Source organism: Rhipicephalus microplus, chromosome 2 (genome assembly GCF_043290135.1).
Source record: "Rhipicephalus microplus isolate Deutch F79 chromosome 2, USDA_Rmic, whole genome shotgun sequence".
Classification (NCBI taxonomy): Eukaryota; Metazoa; Arthropoda; class Arachnida; order Ixodida; family Ixodidae; genus Rhipicephalus; species Rhipicephalus microplus.
The window spans coordinates 84,282,349-84,302,604 of NC_134701.1; the positions used below are offsets into that span (position 1 = coordinate 84,282,349).

Genomic DNA, 20,256 nt, shown 5'->3' on the forward strand with positions numbered 1-20,256 from the left:
GTGGTGGTCTGGACCTCCTTGGTTGGCCGAACCAGAAGTCATCTGGCTTGTGAATCCTTGCCCTGTGCTGAGGGTGCAGCACTTGAACAGCGAATCAGCGTCGGTGGGCCTTACTACAGTCTCATCATAAGCTTTACATCCACCGACCCCACTACTCGACCTAGAGAAGTACAGCTCCTTTTCCAGGCTTCTCAGAGTAATCGCCTGTATTTCGAGGTTTGCTTTCAACACCTTCCAAAACAGCCATCCATGTCAGGGCCGCTGACGTCCCGGGAATTAGACAATGCGGAGCGATACTGGCTCAATTTTGTCCATAAAACCGCCTTCCCAGCAAAGGTGACTTCACGTCAGCGTCACGGGAGCCTGCCTTTGCCATTGGGTTCCACTGTTCTGACCACATGACTGGATATTGACTAGGACGGGTTGATCAGACTTTGAGGCCGCTTGCAGGAATTTGATGGAACAAAGGAGCTTAAAGCACCCGATCCTATTACCAAACAACGGTGTGTATGAGGCTCTTGATATCCCCGACATATGTCTGCTTTCTTCATTCCAGAATTCAAGTTACCCTTCTGGACCTCTGATCAAGTTTTTGTATTTTGAAGGGCAGACAAACCGTTAAAAGAGTGCTTTAGTTGTGCCTGTTGTGTCGTCGCCGACATTTGCTTTCAGCGATGGGCCCAGTTGCACCCTTGCGAAAGACTGCATAAATGAGGCATCAGCATTCAACGTTGTGAGAGCAGATTTTTTTGGCCCACTATACTACTTACTGTTCTACTCAATTATCGGCGAAACTTTATACAGCCATTCTCTCCTGTGTGGTGAGACTGGCAGTGCACCTAGAATTCACTTTGTATATGACAGCAATCGCATTCATTCTTGCCTTTCGCTGATTTACATCTAGGCAGGGCAAGACCATCGACCATTTATTCACATAACCCCAAGACTATACGAAACCATGCAAGTGACCACAAAATCAAATGGAGGTTTATCGCCAAACAAGCTTCATGGTGGGGAGGTTTTTGGGAGCTAGTCATCCGTACAGTTAAAGGGACCCTGAAATAGTTTTGACGATTTTTTACAAACACATTGGGCTGGTAGACCAAGTCCCAAGGGTAATTTAGAGACCCTTGAGCTTACCCTTGAGAATAATTTAGAGACGATTTGAGCTCTCTGCGAAAACTGTGTAAATTATTACAACACTTTAAAGTGTGAATCACTCCAGATCGCTGTGACTCGGCCAAACGTGTTTTCAACCGCCCATACACCAAGCGACATGCTCTGCCCCACTGATATCGTTTCCAGCTGATCTGATTGCCTGTTGAATGTGCAGCACAGACAGCTGGTATCGGATTGGCGGCAGGATTTACGCGTATGCAGTCTCGCGCCACATCGTGATGCCTGCGCCATGAATGCGGAACTTAGCCCCGAGCGCTCGAATGAAGAGTTGAGGGCAGCTGAAGGTGAAAGGCGTAGCGGAAGAGAAGGGTACATTTTTGGTTCTCGTAGCTCCGTTAATAATGGGTGTTCGATTGAACTCTGGTGCCAAAGATTTACTCCAGTAGTGGTCTAATCAAAAACGGAATGTGAAAAAAAACCATTTCAGAGACCCTTGAAAGATTCACTAAAGCACTGCCTAGGACGAAGCGGCCTCTGTTACGAAGAGCTGCTCACTGTGCTGGCCGTGATGGAAGTGACTGTCGCCCTTTGACCCAACTCTGCAAGGACATAGAGGATGCAGAAGCACTGACACCATCACATTTCATAATCGTCAAGCGTGTCGTAGGACTACCAGCAAGAACAAGTGGTAGTTTACCTAGTTCCACCGCTCATGACTTGCGAAGGAGGGAGAAAATAGAAAGACGAGCTTCTGCACTGATTGTGGACATAGTGGCAGAAGAAATATTTAGTTCTCTTGCGCTCAGCTTATCACTGCCAGCAGTCCTCTTCGTCACAGCTGCGCGTCGGTGACTTGGTGGTTGTTAAGAACGACAACGTGCCAGCGCTGCGGTGCAAACTTGGTAAAGTGGTTGAAGTGTTTCCAGGGAGGGACGGATTCTAGAGGTACTTCAGAATCACGTTCAGAAACAGCCAGCAGGTTTGTTGGGCTGCTCAAAAGTTGTACCTGCTAGAGGCAAGCGACCACGCTGTGGCCCCGAGAGGATGTTGAACATAGCGCGGGAAAAAGGTAGCACAAAACGCCATGGTACGCACAAGACACGCGAAGAAGCGAGCGCAAGGCGGAGCTGTGTGTGAGCACAGTAAGAGAGAATGAAGTGTTCAACCAGGGCAACATTGGTGTCAGTGCCTCTTCTGTCTCAACAGGAAGAGCTTTGGCAGTACAGATTTATTCAAGGACAACATGTTCTTGGTCTAGCAGGTAGCAAACAGCACCTGAAAATATGAGGGACAATCAAGGAGGCTGAAACAGTGAGTTTGTTTTGATGATGCACTGATTGGAAGCTACAGGAATGGCCAGCATTTGCAGACTGATCTACAACAACAAATATGGCACATAACAGGCCTACTCGATCGAGTTATCTGAAGCATAGAAGTTCCATGATGCAAGCATTGTAGATAGTTCATTTGGTTCCACTGTGAGACCTGTCGTGCTCTTTTTTTTTTCCAGCAACAAAAACTTCAATCAAGCCGGCTTCGCAATGAATTCCAGGAAGTTGTCAAGCGTTACAGCAGTCTGCAGAAGGTACGTGCTCTCTGACATCTAGTTCAGCATAGCGTGTACTAGATTACGTTTCTAGCTGCCAAAACCCTAGCAAGTTTTAATAGCTTTTAATTTTTGCATATACCATATCTGATACCTCAAGAAATGATAATATAATTGCAGTGAAGTCGATGCAAGGCCATTAGAAAAATTTAGAAGTTTGTGGCAATTAGACCCCTCTCATTGCATCTCATGAACTTATCAGTTGTGAGTGTGACAAAATGTTCTGTTGTGCTTCAATGAGGTGTTGCACTTCATTTGTCCTTTAATGAAGCTGTTTGGAAATACTTCTGGTGAATGGTCAGGCTTTTTTTATTTGGTCATTGTTAATGCCAGAATTTAATTGCATAGGTGAGTATCAGCTCTTATAACTTGACGGCTAAGCAAACAAAAAAAATTTAGTTTCATTTACAACTCAGATGTTGCAGGATGTCGCTTAATAAAACAAATTCAAAATTTGATGATTCTGTTTTGGATTAAAGTCATTTAAACCGGCACCACATGCCACCTTGATAAAGCATGTAAGTACTATGCTACATAAATATTGTACTAGTTTGCATAACTCATAGTGTGTGCAAGTGTTCTGCGTGAAACTCGATCACCTTTCATGTGCGTCACTTTGTTACAGACTGCCATGACTGTTTCACTTCATGAATTTCAGAGTGTGTTATAATCGCACGAGTGTTTATTGCAAGTCATTGCCAGTTACCTTGATGTGTTTTTGCAACTGCTTTCATTCTGATTGTAACTCTCAACGACAGCATCAGTGGCTTCAAATATCAATATAAAGTAATTTTTTTGTTTGTGTCGAAATTTTTCAATGGTGTCTATAAAGAATTTCGTGTAGGAAAAATCCCGTTCAGTAATTTTCTAATGGTGTATTTCTGTGATCAAGCAATCAATAAACTCTGCTTTGTCTGTTGTATCTAGTGTGTTAGTCCCCAAGGCAAACAGGAGTATTTGTGGCATCTTTCTTCTACAAAACTGTTAAAACTGTTATAGTGTCGCTTCCTCGCTTTTCATTTCTGAAAAAAAGTTTACTCCTTACTTATCTATTAAAAGTGCTATGTCATGCTGATAGCGACGTGTTGTTAGTGACCGGCAAGTAGGAGAGACACAAGAAAAGCACCCAAGATATAGATGACGATTAACATTGCTGGCAGAAAGTCGTCCCAAATTCACCTCATTTTTATAAGGGTGTTTAGGAGAGCTGATTGGTATAGATAAATTATGATACACAATGTTTAAGGGGAGATGCGATTTGAAGAAAAAAAAAAAGTTGTGTTAATCTGTAGCCCAGGGCAAGGAAATTTCGCTATACATGTTGGTGTTTATGCTATATTCAAATATGTAATTATTTTTATAGTAGGTTGCTTAGTAGCTTTATGTGATGACAATGTGTAACGTATAGTTTGGAACAAACTTTTTATGCCACTAAAGATTTCTGGTTCTCGGTGGTTAATGGCTTATATTGCTCTACATCAACTGTAAAAAGAAAATAACTATCAAGAAAGTGCATATAAGACATCTCAATGGACAAGAAAAATGTGTTGTAAAAATGCTTAGAATTCTCATCCAATACTAACTATATTCGTTTTAGGCTTACAATGATTATACAGGTGATATTGAGTTTTCGTGAAAATACTTGCACTTTTCACAAGTTAAAGGGACACTGAAGGCAACTATCAAATCAATTGTTGGTATTTGTTAAAATAGCAGTCCAGAAACTTCTTAGTGTTACTTTTGTGCCAAAGAAAAGCTTATTTTGAAATAAAATCGCATTTGAGGGATCCACATGGGGTTAGCGCTCTTCAAATCACCCACCTTAAAAAGTCAGCCATCTCACGTCACTGTTGTGCACAGCGTTGCCTGGCTTTCCTGCGTGGCCGCTGACCCTAGTAGCAGCAGAACGGAAGCAGCGGAAGCTACAGCAGCAACAATGGCCATTGATCAATTTTCTGCCATTGGCTTTTAGATAGCAGACATGTTTTGGTTCAACTGCGCCCCGCTAGATGGCACGACCTGTCCAGTTTAACCATGCAAAAATTGAATTTTTGAACCACTTGCGCCATTCGCCAAAGTGACGCCTGGCAGTTCTTTTTTCAAACAGAAACGAACAAGCAGCATTTTATTGTGTCTCTTGATGCACGAAAGGTTCTTTATTTAGTCAAGCTAGATTGATTACTAGTGACTAATTGTATGTGGTTCATCTGACGTCATCTGGATCATATTGTGAATGCCCTACTGGGGCACATGCATTCTTGTGCATTTAATCTAATTTCTCGGTAGATAGGGCACTGCTGTTGATAATATTGTCATTTTATATGTCATACATTGAGCTTTCACTCTGACGTAAATTGTTACAGTCGAGCCCGACTATATCGAACCCGTTTATATCAAATTATCCCGTATATCGAACAATTCCTAAACACGGTAAGTTTACATTGAGAATATATAGCAAAAGTTACTGTTTTATCCAACGAAAATAGCAACGACAACTGGTACATCAAACTCTATGTGCCTCAAAAGTGCCCCAGCAAGCTGGCTTTCCCTCGCAATGGCGGGGAAAACAGCCGGCGCCACCCTAGAAAAAGTTGGTTAGACCCGGTTGTGCGCGGGCGAACACCCCCCTCCAAGAAATGATCCTGGCCCGCTCGCAGCGCTTACAGCCAATAAGAGGCCGTCGGGCTTTCTCCGAGGCGCGGAGGCGGTAGAAGTGAGCACCATTTTTTCTTTCTTTATGCTTGTGTGCCTGCTGCTGCCGATTCAGCGTGGTATGTGGTGTTGCTTGTTGGTGCTCTGTGAAATGTATTGGCGCGCTGTCATCATGGCTTGCGCAAAGAGGCAAAATTTGCCGTTCGCCGCAAAACTCGAAATCATCAATCGGGTTGAGCGCGGTGAAAAGAAGTCCGACATCGCCGCCGCGTACGAAATTCCAAGGAGCACCTTGAGTACTATCCTAAAGAACAAGGCAGACATCAGGGCCAAGTCGGACAAAAGGCCAGGTGCCCGTGGCGCCCGACATGTGTGCGCCGCTGTGTACGAAAATGTTGAAGCGGCCGTTTACAAGTGGGTTGTGGACGTTCGGTCGCGAAACATCCCGGTGTCCGGCTCTATGATCGAGCAGAAAACCCTATGATCGAGTTTTTCTGCTTGGCAGGAATGATTTCCAAGGCGGTTCAGGCTGGCTTCAGCGGTTCAAAGAACGGCACGACATCGTTGGCAAAGCTCTTACAGGTGAAAGCAGAGCGGCCGATCTGGACAGCGTAGAAGAATGGGTTGAGGAAAAATAGCGAGATTTCGCAGCAAGATATAGAGCCCAAGATATCTTCAATGCGGATGAAACCGCTCTATTTTGGCAAATGTTGCCAAACAAGACACTTGCGTGTCGGGCGACAAGACAAGCGGCGGCAAGGCAAACAAAGCTCGTGTGTCCATGCTGTTGGCAGCTAATTTAGACGGATTGAAAAAGCTTCGACCTCTGGTTATCAGGAAAAGCACGGCACTGCGGTGTTTTCGAAATGTGCTGTCGCTTCCAGTTACCTACCGAGCAAACTCAAAAGCGTGGATGACCGGGGAGCTTTTCAACAAATGGCTATCGTCATGGAATGATGATTCGGTAGGCGAAAATCGCAAGGTGTGCCTGCTCGTAGACAATTATTCATCGCACCACTGCAGTACGACCTTCAGAAACATCGAGCTGCGTTTTTTGCCCCCGAACACTACGTCTGTACTGCAACCAATGGATCAAGGTGTTATACGCGCAATGAAAGCCGGCTATCGGAAGCGCCTGGTGGAGAGGCTGCTGCAGAACCTTCGTGTTGGCAGGGAGCTTAAGATCGACTTGCTCGGAGCTATTTCTATGTTGAGTAGATCGTGGGCAGATGTCAAGAAGGAGACAATCCAGAACTGCTTTAGGCAGGCCGGCTTTCGCATGCCTGGTGATGACACCCCAAATTCTGATAGCACTGAAGACACCGCAGGTGTTTCGTCGAAGTTTGGAACGAGCTGGCAGAGTTCCCGGGTGCTATCGATGGATCGACATTCGACGAGTTCGTCAGTGCGGATGATGATGTCCCCATCATGGGCCAATTACAGGATGAGGATTACATTGCAGACGTCGTGCCGACCACGAGCCAAGGCGACAGCAATATGGAAATTGACGACGGCCTATTACCTACATCCTCCGAAATGATTAGTGCACTTGCGTTGGTCTGGCGCAATTGCTTGAATGGGGAAGGTTGCGGCCTCAGATGCTCCGACTCGTTGGACAACGTGGAGGCGTGCGTGCTGTTGCAGGCAGCGAAGTCGTTGACACAAAAAACATCCGGGACTATTTTGTTCCACAGTAGGGCACGCAAATAAGCCACCATATTAATAAAGTACTTTTCTTCTAGTCTGTTATGTGCCTTTGTGTCAAAACCTATGCCAGGCCTATATTGAATTATGCCATATATCGAACTAATAAACGTTTTTTGGTGAGTTCAATATACCCGGGTTTGACTGTATTTTATTTTAGTGTCCCTTAATGTAATATTCGGGCAAAATTTCATCCTGATTGGACTATCAGTATTTATCAAAAACATGATTTCTAAACTCAATAAGTTGCCCGAAAATGAATCGTAAAAAAAAAGGATTTTAAAGGTATAAGTAAAAGCTCACCTATGCGTTAAAGATGTGTTTTTGAAGGTGATTTCTTCCATCATGATAGCTTAGCAACCATCCTTATTTTGAGCATGTGGTTTAAGTGAACTCTGCATGCGAAATGCAATGGCATGTAGCCAGGTGACAATATCCAGGGGACTTCAGAAAATGAGCTCTTAGATTTTTGTAGCTAGTTTTTTATGACACGCACTATGGAATGATGCGTGTTCAAAAAAATTTTTTTTTTCATAATATGGTTACACAAGGCGTTGTGACAGGATATACATTGTCTTTGAGGGCGTGTAAACATGGTTGTATAAAGGGTTTCTAATAAAGTGACGTCAGAAAATTAGCTCTTAGTTCTTAGTAGCCACTTTGCTCTTCTTAAAAGTGATTTTAACCTATTTCAAGTTTAGTTGCAATCTGCAGTTTTTTTTTGTTTTGGTCGTGAAAGTAGAAAAATTACACCTGTCAAAATAAATGAAAATGAAAAACATGCAATTGGGGAAAAAGTGGCGTTTTTCGACTTCCATTTCCTCTTAAATGAGCACCTTTTGTTCAATTCAGAGTAAATATTCACTGGGAAGCTTACCAGGATGGTTGCACTGTATGTCAGTGAAACACCTTGCTATGGTCCACTTATATAATAGCAGTTTATCTATTTCTAAATTTAGGGGAAAATATATTTAAAGCTGTCTAACTATATTAGGTCAGTGAAATCATTTTCACTCGTGTTTCTCTTGCATGCCTTTGCTCTACTAGACCGTGGCTACCCGGCAGAAGTACACGATGTACGCACGACCAAGTGCTGCAGCTAAGCCCTCTGGTCGTGGAGGCACACAAACTGGTGGCTGGTTGGACAGCCAGCCAGCAACTTCAGATGAAACGGCAGCCTTATTGGATGATCCGGGTAGTCCCCAGTCACCGACACAGCAGCAGCAACAACAACACTTGAGACAAGACATGGACTACGAACAGGTGTGTACGGCTTTTCATTAGGGCTACCTGAGATAACTTTTTATAATGCTTTGATGACTACGTTGGCATATAATATGGTACAGGTTTTTAACCCTTTCAGGGTTGTCACCGTACAGGTACGGCACTGCCTCTATGATTAAAATGAATGCCTTTTTTGACCATTTTTCTTGCTTGGCATGTGCTGCCATGCTTCAGGAAAGTGTGAAATTTTTGTCATGTGCTGATGTCTCTCCATTGTTGCTTTCTTTATGCTTCACAAGGTGGTGTACAGGAAGTCTCATGCACATTCAAGCGCACCCAAAGTGTGCCTGGTTTAAAATGCACACATGATGAATCATTTCTCTAGCTGCCGCGCTTTGGAAAGATGTGCAACTTTTTTCAAGTGCTGATATATCTCCGTTCTTTTTTATATTTATTTTTTGCCTTTCCGAAGCAGCACAGCAGTTCTCACTTGTGCATATAAATGTGCGTACGCGGTGGGGCTGGTTTGGTTTCATCCTTCAAGTGGTTATCGCTTCTTGCAACTGCAAAGCTGATCGCTGTGTCGTTTCCAATCTATCAAAGGATGACCGCTTGTGATTCCTCGTTTATTGCTCCCCGGGGTATGGTTACATGTGTTTCGTGAGGCACTAAATTACACAAACGACACGCCATGGTTGCGTTTTCTGTTTTGGAAACGCAACCAAAACAGGAAGCGCACTGGCCGCTAAATGGCTCTTCCCTGACCCCTAGCGATGAAGGCATTACTATCAAGCAGTTTATCTGTCCGAGATGGCTTTGCCATCGTCCACGTGAGCTGGTTTCATTCAGTCTGTAAAAATCGCCTTTTCGTGTCTGTTAACCAGGAGAGGGAAGTACTCAGGACCATGCTTGAGGATTTTAAAAGGACTGCTGTAAGGAGGTTGTTATTGAACACGAGTAGCATCATGACGGATGAAGACGTGGCTGGTATGAAGTAATGATGAGCTCATATAAGCAGTTTTGCAATCATAAGGAATTGACATTGGTACAACTGTAGTTACAGTAATTTGCAAGCGGTCGGCGTAAGAGTGTAACTCAACTGCTCCGACGCAAAGAACTCGCCACGTACGTGAAGTTTCTGCCTAAAACCAGCTCTGTGGATGAGCACTGTTGCAAATAAAGGAGGAAGAACAGGCGTGGGCACGAGCAAGAGCCACGGGCGCTGGCTCGCACAGTTGTTCCGTTTACCTTGGACGTAGCCAGACGCTTTTGTTCGGGTTGCTTCTTTGATGTGGGAACTTGCGCTGCTAAAGATAGCCCACAGATTACACATATCAGCTTTACAGGGTTTCTTGTAGCCACGTAGGATAGTTAAGGGGGAGGCTACCATCTGATACTAACTTTTTTGTTTGTTTAGATATCTCAATGAAATTTTCAGGATAGACTAATAGCAAAAGCATTAGAACTACTACAAAACTTCATGAAATCAAGCTCACTGGTTCTCCAGTTACAGCAGTACGTCAGAATAGTTCACATAGTTCCCTTATTCCAGGCCTTTCAGAAGATGCTGAAACTGTGAAATTAACAATGATGATTCTCAGATTGACATTGGAGGGGGTAACAGAGGTCTTTTTTTTGTAATTTTCTTAATGAAAAGTTCCAGCAGACCACTGAATTCAGTGTTAGCGATTGGGATGTTGTAAATAAGGTTTCGATTAGGTATCATAAATAGCAGACACAATATATTGAAAAAATTGGCTTGTTTCCCCCTCAGAAATCTATTCACATAGATAATTAAAAAAGACTTGTGAAAGTAGGATGAGTGCTTCCCCAGATATGAACGAAACATGCAGCCTCACTAGCCAAAAAAGTGATTTTGAGAAAACAATATTTAAAAGTTATTTGAAAGTTTTGGGCATGTATGCAAATCTAAAACAACCCTGCAGCATAACTGGAGGTGTTTTTTGGCACTCTTTATTCGCCGCCTTTCCGCCTTCTCGAAATATCTTTTCTTAGCCTTTTTCAAGTGCAGTGAATCTTTCCCGGTTGCTCGTTGAATGGCCAGGTCGCGCTCCGTTGCCTGAAGGTTCCGCTTCGTCACTGACATAGCGCCGTGTTCTCTTTGAACAGCAGCACATTGTTGATCCGCCGCCTCTTTCTCTTCGCACGTCAGAAAACGTCTTCGCTAGAGCACAGCTGACAACGTGATCGCACTCTCGGAGATTCATGAAAGAGAGGATGTGGAAGCCCCTGTCGATGAGCAGGAGACACCAGGCGCACTTACACCGCCAAATTTTTGCACCAGAGAAGCGGGAGTCCCGCGTCTAGGCGCGTTGATGCAACCACACCCTTGCGTAGTTGAAGATGCTGCTCCACATGCACTGTCAGCGTGATCAGCGTCGGCGCAAGTGCGAGCGGAGAGGCTCGCCATGCGGAAAACCTTCATAGATTGCTTCCTTGCACCGAACACTTATTGCGTCTTTCTTTTCGTTGAACGCATCGTGAGCTAATGCAACAACGATCTCGTAAAGACAGTTGAAAATCGCCTCATAAAGAAGTATTTCGTAAAGTCATTTCGCAAAAATGGTTGAAGCGTGGAGAGTACGTGATTGGCTGCAACGATAGACGATAGTGAGCAGAACACTAAGAAAGCTCCGGGGACAGAGGACCAGCAGACCACAGAGAGCCGCATTATGTGCACGAGTACTACGTCATCGCGCGCAGCAGCCAATCGCAGTCGCAGGGTCCCTTTCCTCCTTGATGCGCGCGCATATCACCCTATCCCGGTGGCACGTCTCTGCCGTGGGAAACTCCAAAGCTCTCGCGAGCCCTCCAATCATGAGCAGCTTGCTCCTCTCCTGCATTGCCGCCGTCGCCGCGGGTGGCAGGAAAAGAAAGTGCAAGAACTCAGAAACAACACAACACTAAAATGGCGGAGCTTCGTCAAGCAATCAAGAAACTGCGATCGCGCCAAGTTGGGCTATTTGAAGCGCTCCGGTGTCGCTCGAGCGCTGCGGCTGCTTGTGGTAAACTTTATTTGAAACAGTTTCGCGATGAGTTAGACGTTGATATTTACAGAAAAGGTAGTTTATGACACATACAGCCTGAATATGTGGTTTCCCAAAATCGACTTTTTGACGATTTTTCCATTTCCCTTTAAACGGTGACTTTCAGATTCTGTTAGAAAGAAAAACCACATGAAACGTCGACCAAATATTTCTGATTGTAAAATATGAACTTGCGTTCACCTAGGTTGATGATAAGAAAAATAGAGAGTGAGCAAGATCTCTTCTTAGAATGGAAAATTCGATCTCCTGTAAGTTTATGCGCTTCTTTATACGCCTCGATCACCTGCATACGTATCTGGGGTCGTTACCTATTCAAGCTCTATCCACGCAGAGTAGCTTCAGCCAGCCGAAAAGCTGATATTTCACACTATCAGTTCGTGGAAACTTTTTCTGGTCGACATGCAGCTGATGTTCTGTTTTTGTCCCACTCGTAGTTACTAGCTTGTGCATGCACAAGGGCACGATACAGCTGTTTTTTCTGTGCAAAGTTACTTTCACTGGCCGTCAACGTTTATAACAAAAGTGGGACATTTCTAGTTACACTTCACACGATCCAACAAATTATAATGTTCACAGCTTAGTCACGAATGAAGGCATTCTATGCGAAGTCGTGCTCTGTTGCTGTAATGTGATAGCGCTGACAGTGTGTCTGACTCTTCTGCAGAAGGCTATTGCCAATATAGTTTGGGTTTCATTTTCAAGTGCAGGTAATTTTTATTTATTGGTGGAAAGATAGGCATTGGATTGAATTTTTTATTAAGTTGAGAATTAAGATTTGCTCGCACGTGCTCCAACTATGTAATGCTGCAATTAGCTGCCATTGGCAAGAATAATTAAATTTACCTTCTTTGTAGAGGCACAAGATTGTGCCCTGGGGTTATTCAGGCAGTCTGTACCAGTTTCTTGAACAAGGCTTAGTGTCGCTGCCTATAATCTCATTCGTTGCAATTATAGGATACCAGGATTATAGAACGGTTTCGCAGGTCTCCTGAAAGTTCTATAATCGGGGTTCTATTGTACTTTTTTTTTTATGATAAGACACAGTTAAACACATGAGTGACTAGAGAAAACATTCATAGTTTTTGGAAACATGATGCTGTGTAGCATCCATGGCATACAGTCAACATTGCACAAAAACTAGTTTTAGAATTTCAAGCTTGCTAGGCTGAGGCACTGCCTTGATGTGATGCTGCAAGATATTGTCTCAGTGCAAATGTTCTCACTTTGGTGTATAAAAAAAGCAGACATACTTGCATTAAAAAGTTGTGTGCTAGTGTATGTTACATAAGCCAGCTGTAATAATTAGTGCAATGTTAATTGGGTGCTGCTTTGGAACGCTGTAATATTATTAACATTGTAATAATACATTCGACCATTCATACCAGTACGACTCATAATACCCTACACGAAATTTCGGACCATTTGACCGAGATTACGTCCCAATGCAACGATACTGAGAACAAACAGAGGCGATTTAACTAGCTCTTTTTTGGACTAGAAGATGACCCTAACGAGGAATGGGCAGAATCTGAAAAAATAATTATCGAGTTCTGCACTGAAAAACTGAACATTCCTTTGACTGGCATACAATTCGAACGCGTGCACAAGCTGGGGAAATTCAGAGACAGCAAACAGAGGCGCATAATAGCGGAACTGACTTTCTTCAAAGATAAGCAGCAAATTTTTGCATCTGCATCAAAACTAAAAGGGTCTAAATACTCTATCGGAGGAGATTTTTTTCTAGCTACACGACAGACCAGAAAAAGCCTAATTGAATTTGCTAAAACGCAAAAAAAGCCATTTAAGCTCTCAGTTGACAGGCTACGCATGTATGGCAAAACCTACATACCGTGTAATGCGGAATATAGGTCGAGGCGGAATATAGGTCGACCCCCTTACCTTAACCAGCACAAAAAAAAAAAAAAAAACTCGGAATTGTTAACGGATTCACTTTATTCAGCCCTTCGAGCAGTCGGAGCTCTCCTCCCACGACGACTGCTTAACACTAGCCGCCTCCCATAGCATGTCGTCCTCAGTGCCGTCGAGAGCGTTGCTTATGCAGTACTTCTTGAATGCGCGCACCCACATCTCTTCAGGCAGAAACTTCCATGCCTCGGAGACCCAACCAGAAACTGTCGCAAGAGGTGGCCTGCGCAGCCGGCCTGTCGGGGTCTAAGGGTTGTCGCCAGCCATCTATACGGTGTACAGCGCACGCACACGGTCTTGTGTTGATGTCATTCCTCCCGGAATGATGACAAGATCCGTCTTTCCGTCGCGAAGGCTCTCCTTCACTGATGCTGTCAAGTGCCCGCGAAACGCATCCAACACGAGCATGTTCTGGTGCTGCAGGAGTGCTCCGGGACGCCGGTTCCACACTGCGCGGATCCACTCCCGCATTAGGGCCTCGTCCATATACCCCTTTCTCGTTGATGCGGACGACGGCATCCTGCGGGAAGGCCTCCTTCGGCATCCTCTTCCGCTTGAAGAGGATGAAGGGGGGCAACTTTCTGCCGTTGGCCGTGTAGGATAGCATAATGGTGAAGCGCGAATGCTCGCTTCTGGTCGACAAAAGCTTCACCTCTTTTGCCCCGCGTTCACAAACAGTCGTGGACGACGGCATGTCGAACCACACCGGCGTTTCATCGGTGTTGCCGATCTGGCCTAGCATGTAGCCATGCTGCCGCCGAAGACTGTTCACGTAGAGTTGAAACTCTATCAATTTGTCCTCGTACATCTCCGGCAGCTTCTGGCATATCGACGTGCACCGTCAAAGGGCAAATGCCTTGCGTCGCATGAAGCGACGGACCCAATAAATTGATCTCTTGAAGTCTTTCTTTGACAGATCGGCTTCACGGGCGAGCTCGACGGCTTTTGATCGAATGAGCTCCGCATTCACTGGCAGGGATCTGGCACAATACTCACTGACGAAATCGGCCACTTTGTCGGCCAGTTTTTATTGACATTTTTTGGAAAAATCTCGACCTATATTCCGCACTATATGTTACTCGATCGTGTCAGCAAAACAATTATTTTATCAGAAAGATAGCTCACGATAAAAACATGCGCACGAAAGCACCACCAACAACCTACAGCACATTTGGCTACTCCTTCTTTTCTGATATTATTTACCAACATTAGGAACATATTACCCAAACGCGATGCAAATTGCTCATTTTTAGAAGACAGTAATTCAGATATACTCAGGCTCACAGAAACTTGGCTCTACCCTGCAATCACAAATAACGCGGTTCTTGCTGGCAGTTAACGCTATAACATTTACCGCAAAGATCGCATCGATAGAAAAGGTGGTGGTGCACTTTTTGGTGTAAAAAGTACACTCACTTTTTACGCGCTCAATCTGGATTCAATCATTGAAATAGTTTGGACAGTCTGTGTAACTAAACAGGCTAAAATTCTGGTTGGCAATTGCTACCGTCCGCCTGATTTTAGTAATAAATTTGTTCGTGATCTTCGTCATAGCATCGAAACTGCCAAAGGTCTTTAGAGCACAGATATAGTTTAATTCTTTGGTGACTTCAACCTTCGCTAATTGATTGGACAAATTTATCATCACCATGCTGTCTTTCAACAGAGTTCATCAACTTAGCATTGGACTTTAACCTCTCACAAGTCATCAATCAACTAAACCGTGGTTCAAACACGTTGGACCTGTTACTAACAAGCACTCCGGATTTTGTGAGGACAGTCTCTTGCTTAAAAGGCTGCAGTGACCATAATTTAATTGAGGTAACATTGGACTTGACTTATCCGTTCCTAGGAATATCCAAAAAAAAAAAATCGAGACTACAGCAAAGCTGAGTTTGGCAAAATAAACGCAGAAGTCGAAAAACTTTTCAGTGAAGACTTGTTTCCATTGTTCAACAACAAGTCTGTAAATGAAAACTGGGTTCTTTTCAGAGACAAGATCTCTTCGCTTAAAACCAATATATCCCAACTATCACCATTTCTAACGATAAATCTAATCCCTGGTTCACCAAATCTCTTCGTAAGCAGAGAAGTAGGAAAAAACGCCTGTATTGTAACGCGAAACGCATTGCTACGACCTCCGCTTGGGACAAATACTAGCAGTGTTTGACAGACTGCTGCAAAGCAATATCCAATGCCAAAGATAAATATTTTACCAATAAACCTTCACTTTTCATTTCATTTTCATTTATTGGTACCCTCAGGACCGGGAGGTATTACAGAGGGGAGTGGTATTAGCACATGGAGAAAGAAAAAGAATACAGAAATGCAGCAATGGATATGCAGTTATTACAGTGGTGCGACTCCTACTCATACAGTCTTAGCTAATGGCGTTTTTAAACAGTTCATGATCTTGGATAGTTGCTATTGATGCGGGAAGGTGATTCCATTCGATGGTCGTGCGTGGTAGGAATGATGTGTGGCAGCCATTTGTTCTGCATAATGGAACTCCAACCTTGTGACGATGATCTAGACGAGGTGATACATAATCTGGTAGTGAAATAAGTTCATTATGTAATTGGGGATGGTGATATATTTTGTTAAAAAGACACAAACGAAGAATCTGACGGCGAGATGCTAAAGATGGTAGGTTCAAGCTAGATTTCATTGCCGATATGCTTGCGGTGCGGTTATAGTTGGAAAGAATAAAGCGGGTAGAATTATTTTGAACCATTTTGACTGAGTGTATTAGATTGGCAGATACAGAATCCCAAATCGAGGCAGCGTATTCTAATTTAGGACGAATCAATGTTTTGTAGAGGGTGAGTTTTAAGGAAGAAGGAGCTTTAGCAAAGTTGCGACGTAGGTACTCAAGCATTCTGTTTGCTTTTGCAATTATGTGTTCAGTGTAGATTGCCCCAATTTAAAGTGCTGGTTATGTGTAAGCCTAGATATTTATAGCTAGAAACGGTATCCAATGCAAGATCATTGAGAGAGTAGGTAGGAGGTGAATTAGTTGTTCTAGACACTCTCACAACCTTGCACTTGTTGACGTTGAGTTGCATTAACCATTTTTGACACCAAATTGAGACAGCAGTAAGGTCAGTTTGAAGAGCAGTTACGTCGGCATCGGAGCTTAATTCACGGAATATTACACAGTCATCAGCAAATAGGTGCACATGAGAGGAAAGACACGCAGGTAAGTTGTTAACATAAATAAGAAAAAGAAGAGGACCCAAGCACTGACCCTTGCGGTACTCCAGATTGAACAGCGGTGTGGCGGCTATTCACCTCGTTAGCAGCAACATACTGAGAACGATTGTTAAGAAAGAATTCAATCCAAGTTAGTAATTTCCTGTCAAGGTTTAGTTGAAGTAATTTGTGCATTAATAAACTGTGGGAAACCTTGTCGAACGCTTTAGAAAAATCCAAAAATATGCAGTCGGCCTGAGAAGAGTGATCCAGTATAACGTTCAGTTTATGTGTGAAAGATGCCAGTTTACAAAATAACCCAAAGAAATTCTGGCACCTCATATCCCCAGACCACGGTTTTAACCAGTTGTCATTACTTAATGAAAACAATATCCCACTTTCAGATTAAGACTGTTCTACTGCATTTAATGCATTTTTATCATCTGTATTCAGCCGGGAAGATCAATCCAATGTCCCACATATCCCTGACTACCTCTTCCAGTACATGCAGCCTATTGAAAGCACGGTGGATGGTATCGCATGTCGAATTAAACAGATTAAGGCATCTTTATCAGCCAGTATTGATGATATCAACTCTAAGGTACTAAAAAACACTGCTTACACATCTAGCATTGCATTATACTACATCTTTCGACAGTCGCTGTCGTCTGGAAAACTGTCAGACAACTGGAAAATTGCCAAAGTAGTGCCTATCTTTAAATCTGGAGATAAGAATTCACCTAAAAATTATCGCCCAGTATGACCCATTTGCATCTCTTGCAAACTACTCGAACACATAATCGCCTCTCACGTCTACAGTCACCTCGAGACTAACAAATTCTTCTTCCCAAACCAGCACAGATTCAGAAAAGGCACATCATGCAAAACACAGTTATTAGAATTTACCACAGGCATTCATCACAACATAAGCAGTAGCCTACAGACAGATTGAATATTTCTTGATTTTGCCAAAGCATTTGATCGTATCGCCCATTGCCGCCTTATTTCAAAATTATCTACCCTCCAATTAGGCTCCTTCACTTTATCTTGGCTACCAAATTTTCTTTCCTTCTGCAAGCAGTTCAAAACCGTTAATAATTCTACCTCTTCCTCTTTGTATGTTTCTTTTGGCGCCCCACAAGGGAGCGTCCTAGGCCCATTACTTTTCCTTATCTACATCAATGATCTCCCATCTAATATATCATCAAATATCAGAATCTTCACAGATGACTGCATGCTCTACAGACCCATAAACTGTCCAAATGACCATCACATCTTTCAAAATGATCGGAACACTATCACTAGCTGATGTAACACTTGGCTTATGACACTAAATACTAATAAATGCAAAGTTGTTTGTTTTGGACGAAAACATACCATCTCCGACTTTTCATACCACTTACAAGATGACATACTTTCGCGGGCATCATCCTACAAATATCTGGGCTTCCACCTTACACCAGGATTTTCTGGCTGTAACACATCACTTCTGTTTGTGCTAATGCCTCCAAAACATTTAAGGTGTTTATGCCCAAACCTCCGTTATTGTCTATCTAAGGTTCACAAACTGTCTTACCTTACTTTCGTCAGACCGTAGCTTGAATATACCTTATCTGTTCGGTCCCCTTTCTCTCAGTATCAAATTAACATGCTGGAAGCAATTCAGAACAGAGCCGCCCGTTACATTTCTAAGAACTACGAAATTCATTCTAGTGTTACTCAACTTAAACTTGATCATTCTCTTTAAGCATTGCATGTTTGCCGTCCCGTGTCCTTGTTATGCCTATTTCATAAGTATGTGTACAGTAACAAAACATCGTCATTGCACCTTTAACGTCCCCTCTACTCGTCATGCAGGTTACAAGCTTCACGCGCATGCTTGGAACACAAACACATTTATCACGTCAGCACTACCGCAAGCCAGCCGCATCTGGAATGATCTTTTCGACAATATCGCCTCTGGTAGTCATTCGGACACGTTTTGGCAAAAACTTGAGATGCATTTCTTTAATATAGCATCGTGAGATTGTTTTACGTGTTTAACTTTCAAGCTGTATTATGTTGTGAAATTTTGGCCTTCATTTTCATCAGCAAGTTGTAATGTCTTGCTTTAAGTGGTGCTGACTTATTTAATTGTTAGTTTTTGTTATACCACATTATGCTGTTATTAACTTGTATTGTATAATTGTTCCTTACAAGTTTACTTCCGCATTCACTGTACCCCCCCCCCCCCCCCTTTACTAAATGCCTTCGGGCTTGTAAGGTATTTTTCAATAAATAAAAAAAAAAATACTATTGTGGTCTTCCCCCCTGCTTAAACAAATTAAGGTAGGTCACCACCTTCAGACACTGATTTTTTGAAAAAAAGAAAATCTTTCAGGGGGATTTCACATTTTCGAGTTCCCTATCTATTCAAAAATACTTAGAGAAAGAATTATGTAGGTATTTTGAGTAGCTCAAGAGTTATCATCATTTTTTCAGCCCTTGTAATAAACACATGTGAAAGCGAAGTTGAATGTTTCAGTTTTCCACAACACCTACCACGCCATCATAAACATTTTTCATGTACATATTACATAATGCTAAGCTGCCTAAGTATGTTTCAAAGCCTGCGGAACATCATGTTCTTACTTTATTTCAAAATTTTCCCTGCTTGGTTGGAGCACTACACTAGTCAAATTGCACACGTTTTTGTTCTGCAGTCAGTGTTACTCTCTGTCTTTTCGAGTTCTCGGACTTACTTCTGGCTTTTTAAGGAGAAAGTTAGGACATTTCATGAAACATGGCGAAGTATAGGACAAATAAGAAGCGTAAACACTAGTTAATCATTCAATATACCAAACGTAGACTCGCTGTGGATCACGGGGATGAGAGTCACCTAGTAACCCGAACAAGCTAGGAAAAAAATATTTCTTTTGTCTCGCTCAAAAAATTCTTGTACCACTTCAAAGGAGTTCCCAAGCTAAATGTCTGGTGGATTTCAGGCGTACTGATTGTTTTTTTGTTACATGGACATTTTGTTCAAATCTTTAAAGCCATTTCTCTCAAAACGTGACTTTTCGCATACTAGTGTTACGCGAACAATGATGGCTCTGCTTTTAATCAATATTTTTACATAAACATTCAAGTAGAATTATCACAAATGGTAAATTTTTGTAATATGGCCAACTGCATGCAAAACAAACTTTCCAAATATTATTTTTTTCTCTTTGTGTGATAATGGTCAGGGAGGTTAGATTGTCCTCAATACATAGCTGCCATGTCATGTTTGAATCGCACCAGAAGTGTTTTTTGTTATCACTGTTGTCACAACATGCATATTTTGACATTTTTTTGTTTTTATAAATTTAATTTTTAACAATTTTAACTATTTCGTTATCTTAATCATAAAACTTTTCAAAGCCATAATTGTAACTTTTGCACTAAAGCTGTAAAATTTTTTCTCGAAGGTGTTGGCCTACCTTAAAAATGTTCAATCGTGCAATGCTTTTCTGGATTGCAGGCACTGCTGGTGGAGCGGGAGCAACGCATTCGGCGGATCGAATCGGACATGCTGGACTGCAACCAGATCTTCAAGGACTTAGCCAACATAGTGCATGAACAAGGAGATGTCATAGGTGAGGGTGCATTTCGAGCTGTTTCCTTCTTGTACTTGTATGGACGCAGTTTTGAAGAGGAGATGCTACTAAAAGAAAAAAAAGTTTCTTTAACGTGTATGGTAATAAAATTTTTTCTGTATACATAGGCTTTCATGCTTATTTTAAA

General features: G+C 42.7%; 1 protein-coding gene across 1 annotated transcript in view; it reads left to right on the forward strand.

The window, feature by feature from the left end:
* Nucleotides 1–20,256, forward strand: part of LOC119170827 (syntaxin-7) — a 68,947-nt gene that overhangs the window by 30,161 nt on the left and 18,530 nt on the right. Inside the window, exons 5-7 of the mRNA XM_037422093.2 lie at nt 2,630–2,704; nt 8,129–8,344; nt 19,994–20,108. Coding sequence (XP_037277990.2) covers nt 2,630–2,704; nt 8,129–8,344; nt 19,994–20,108 — 406 coding nt within the window. The remainder of the gene's footprint in view (nt 1–2,629; nt 2,705–8,128; nt 8,345–19,993; nt 20,109–20,256) is intronic.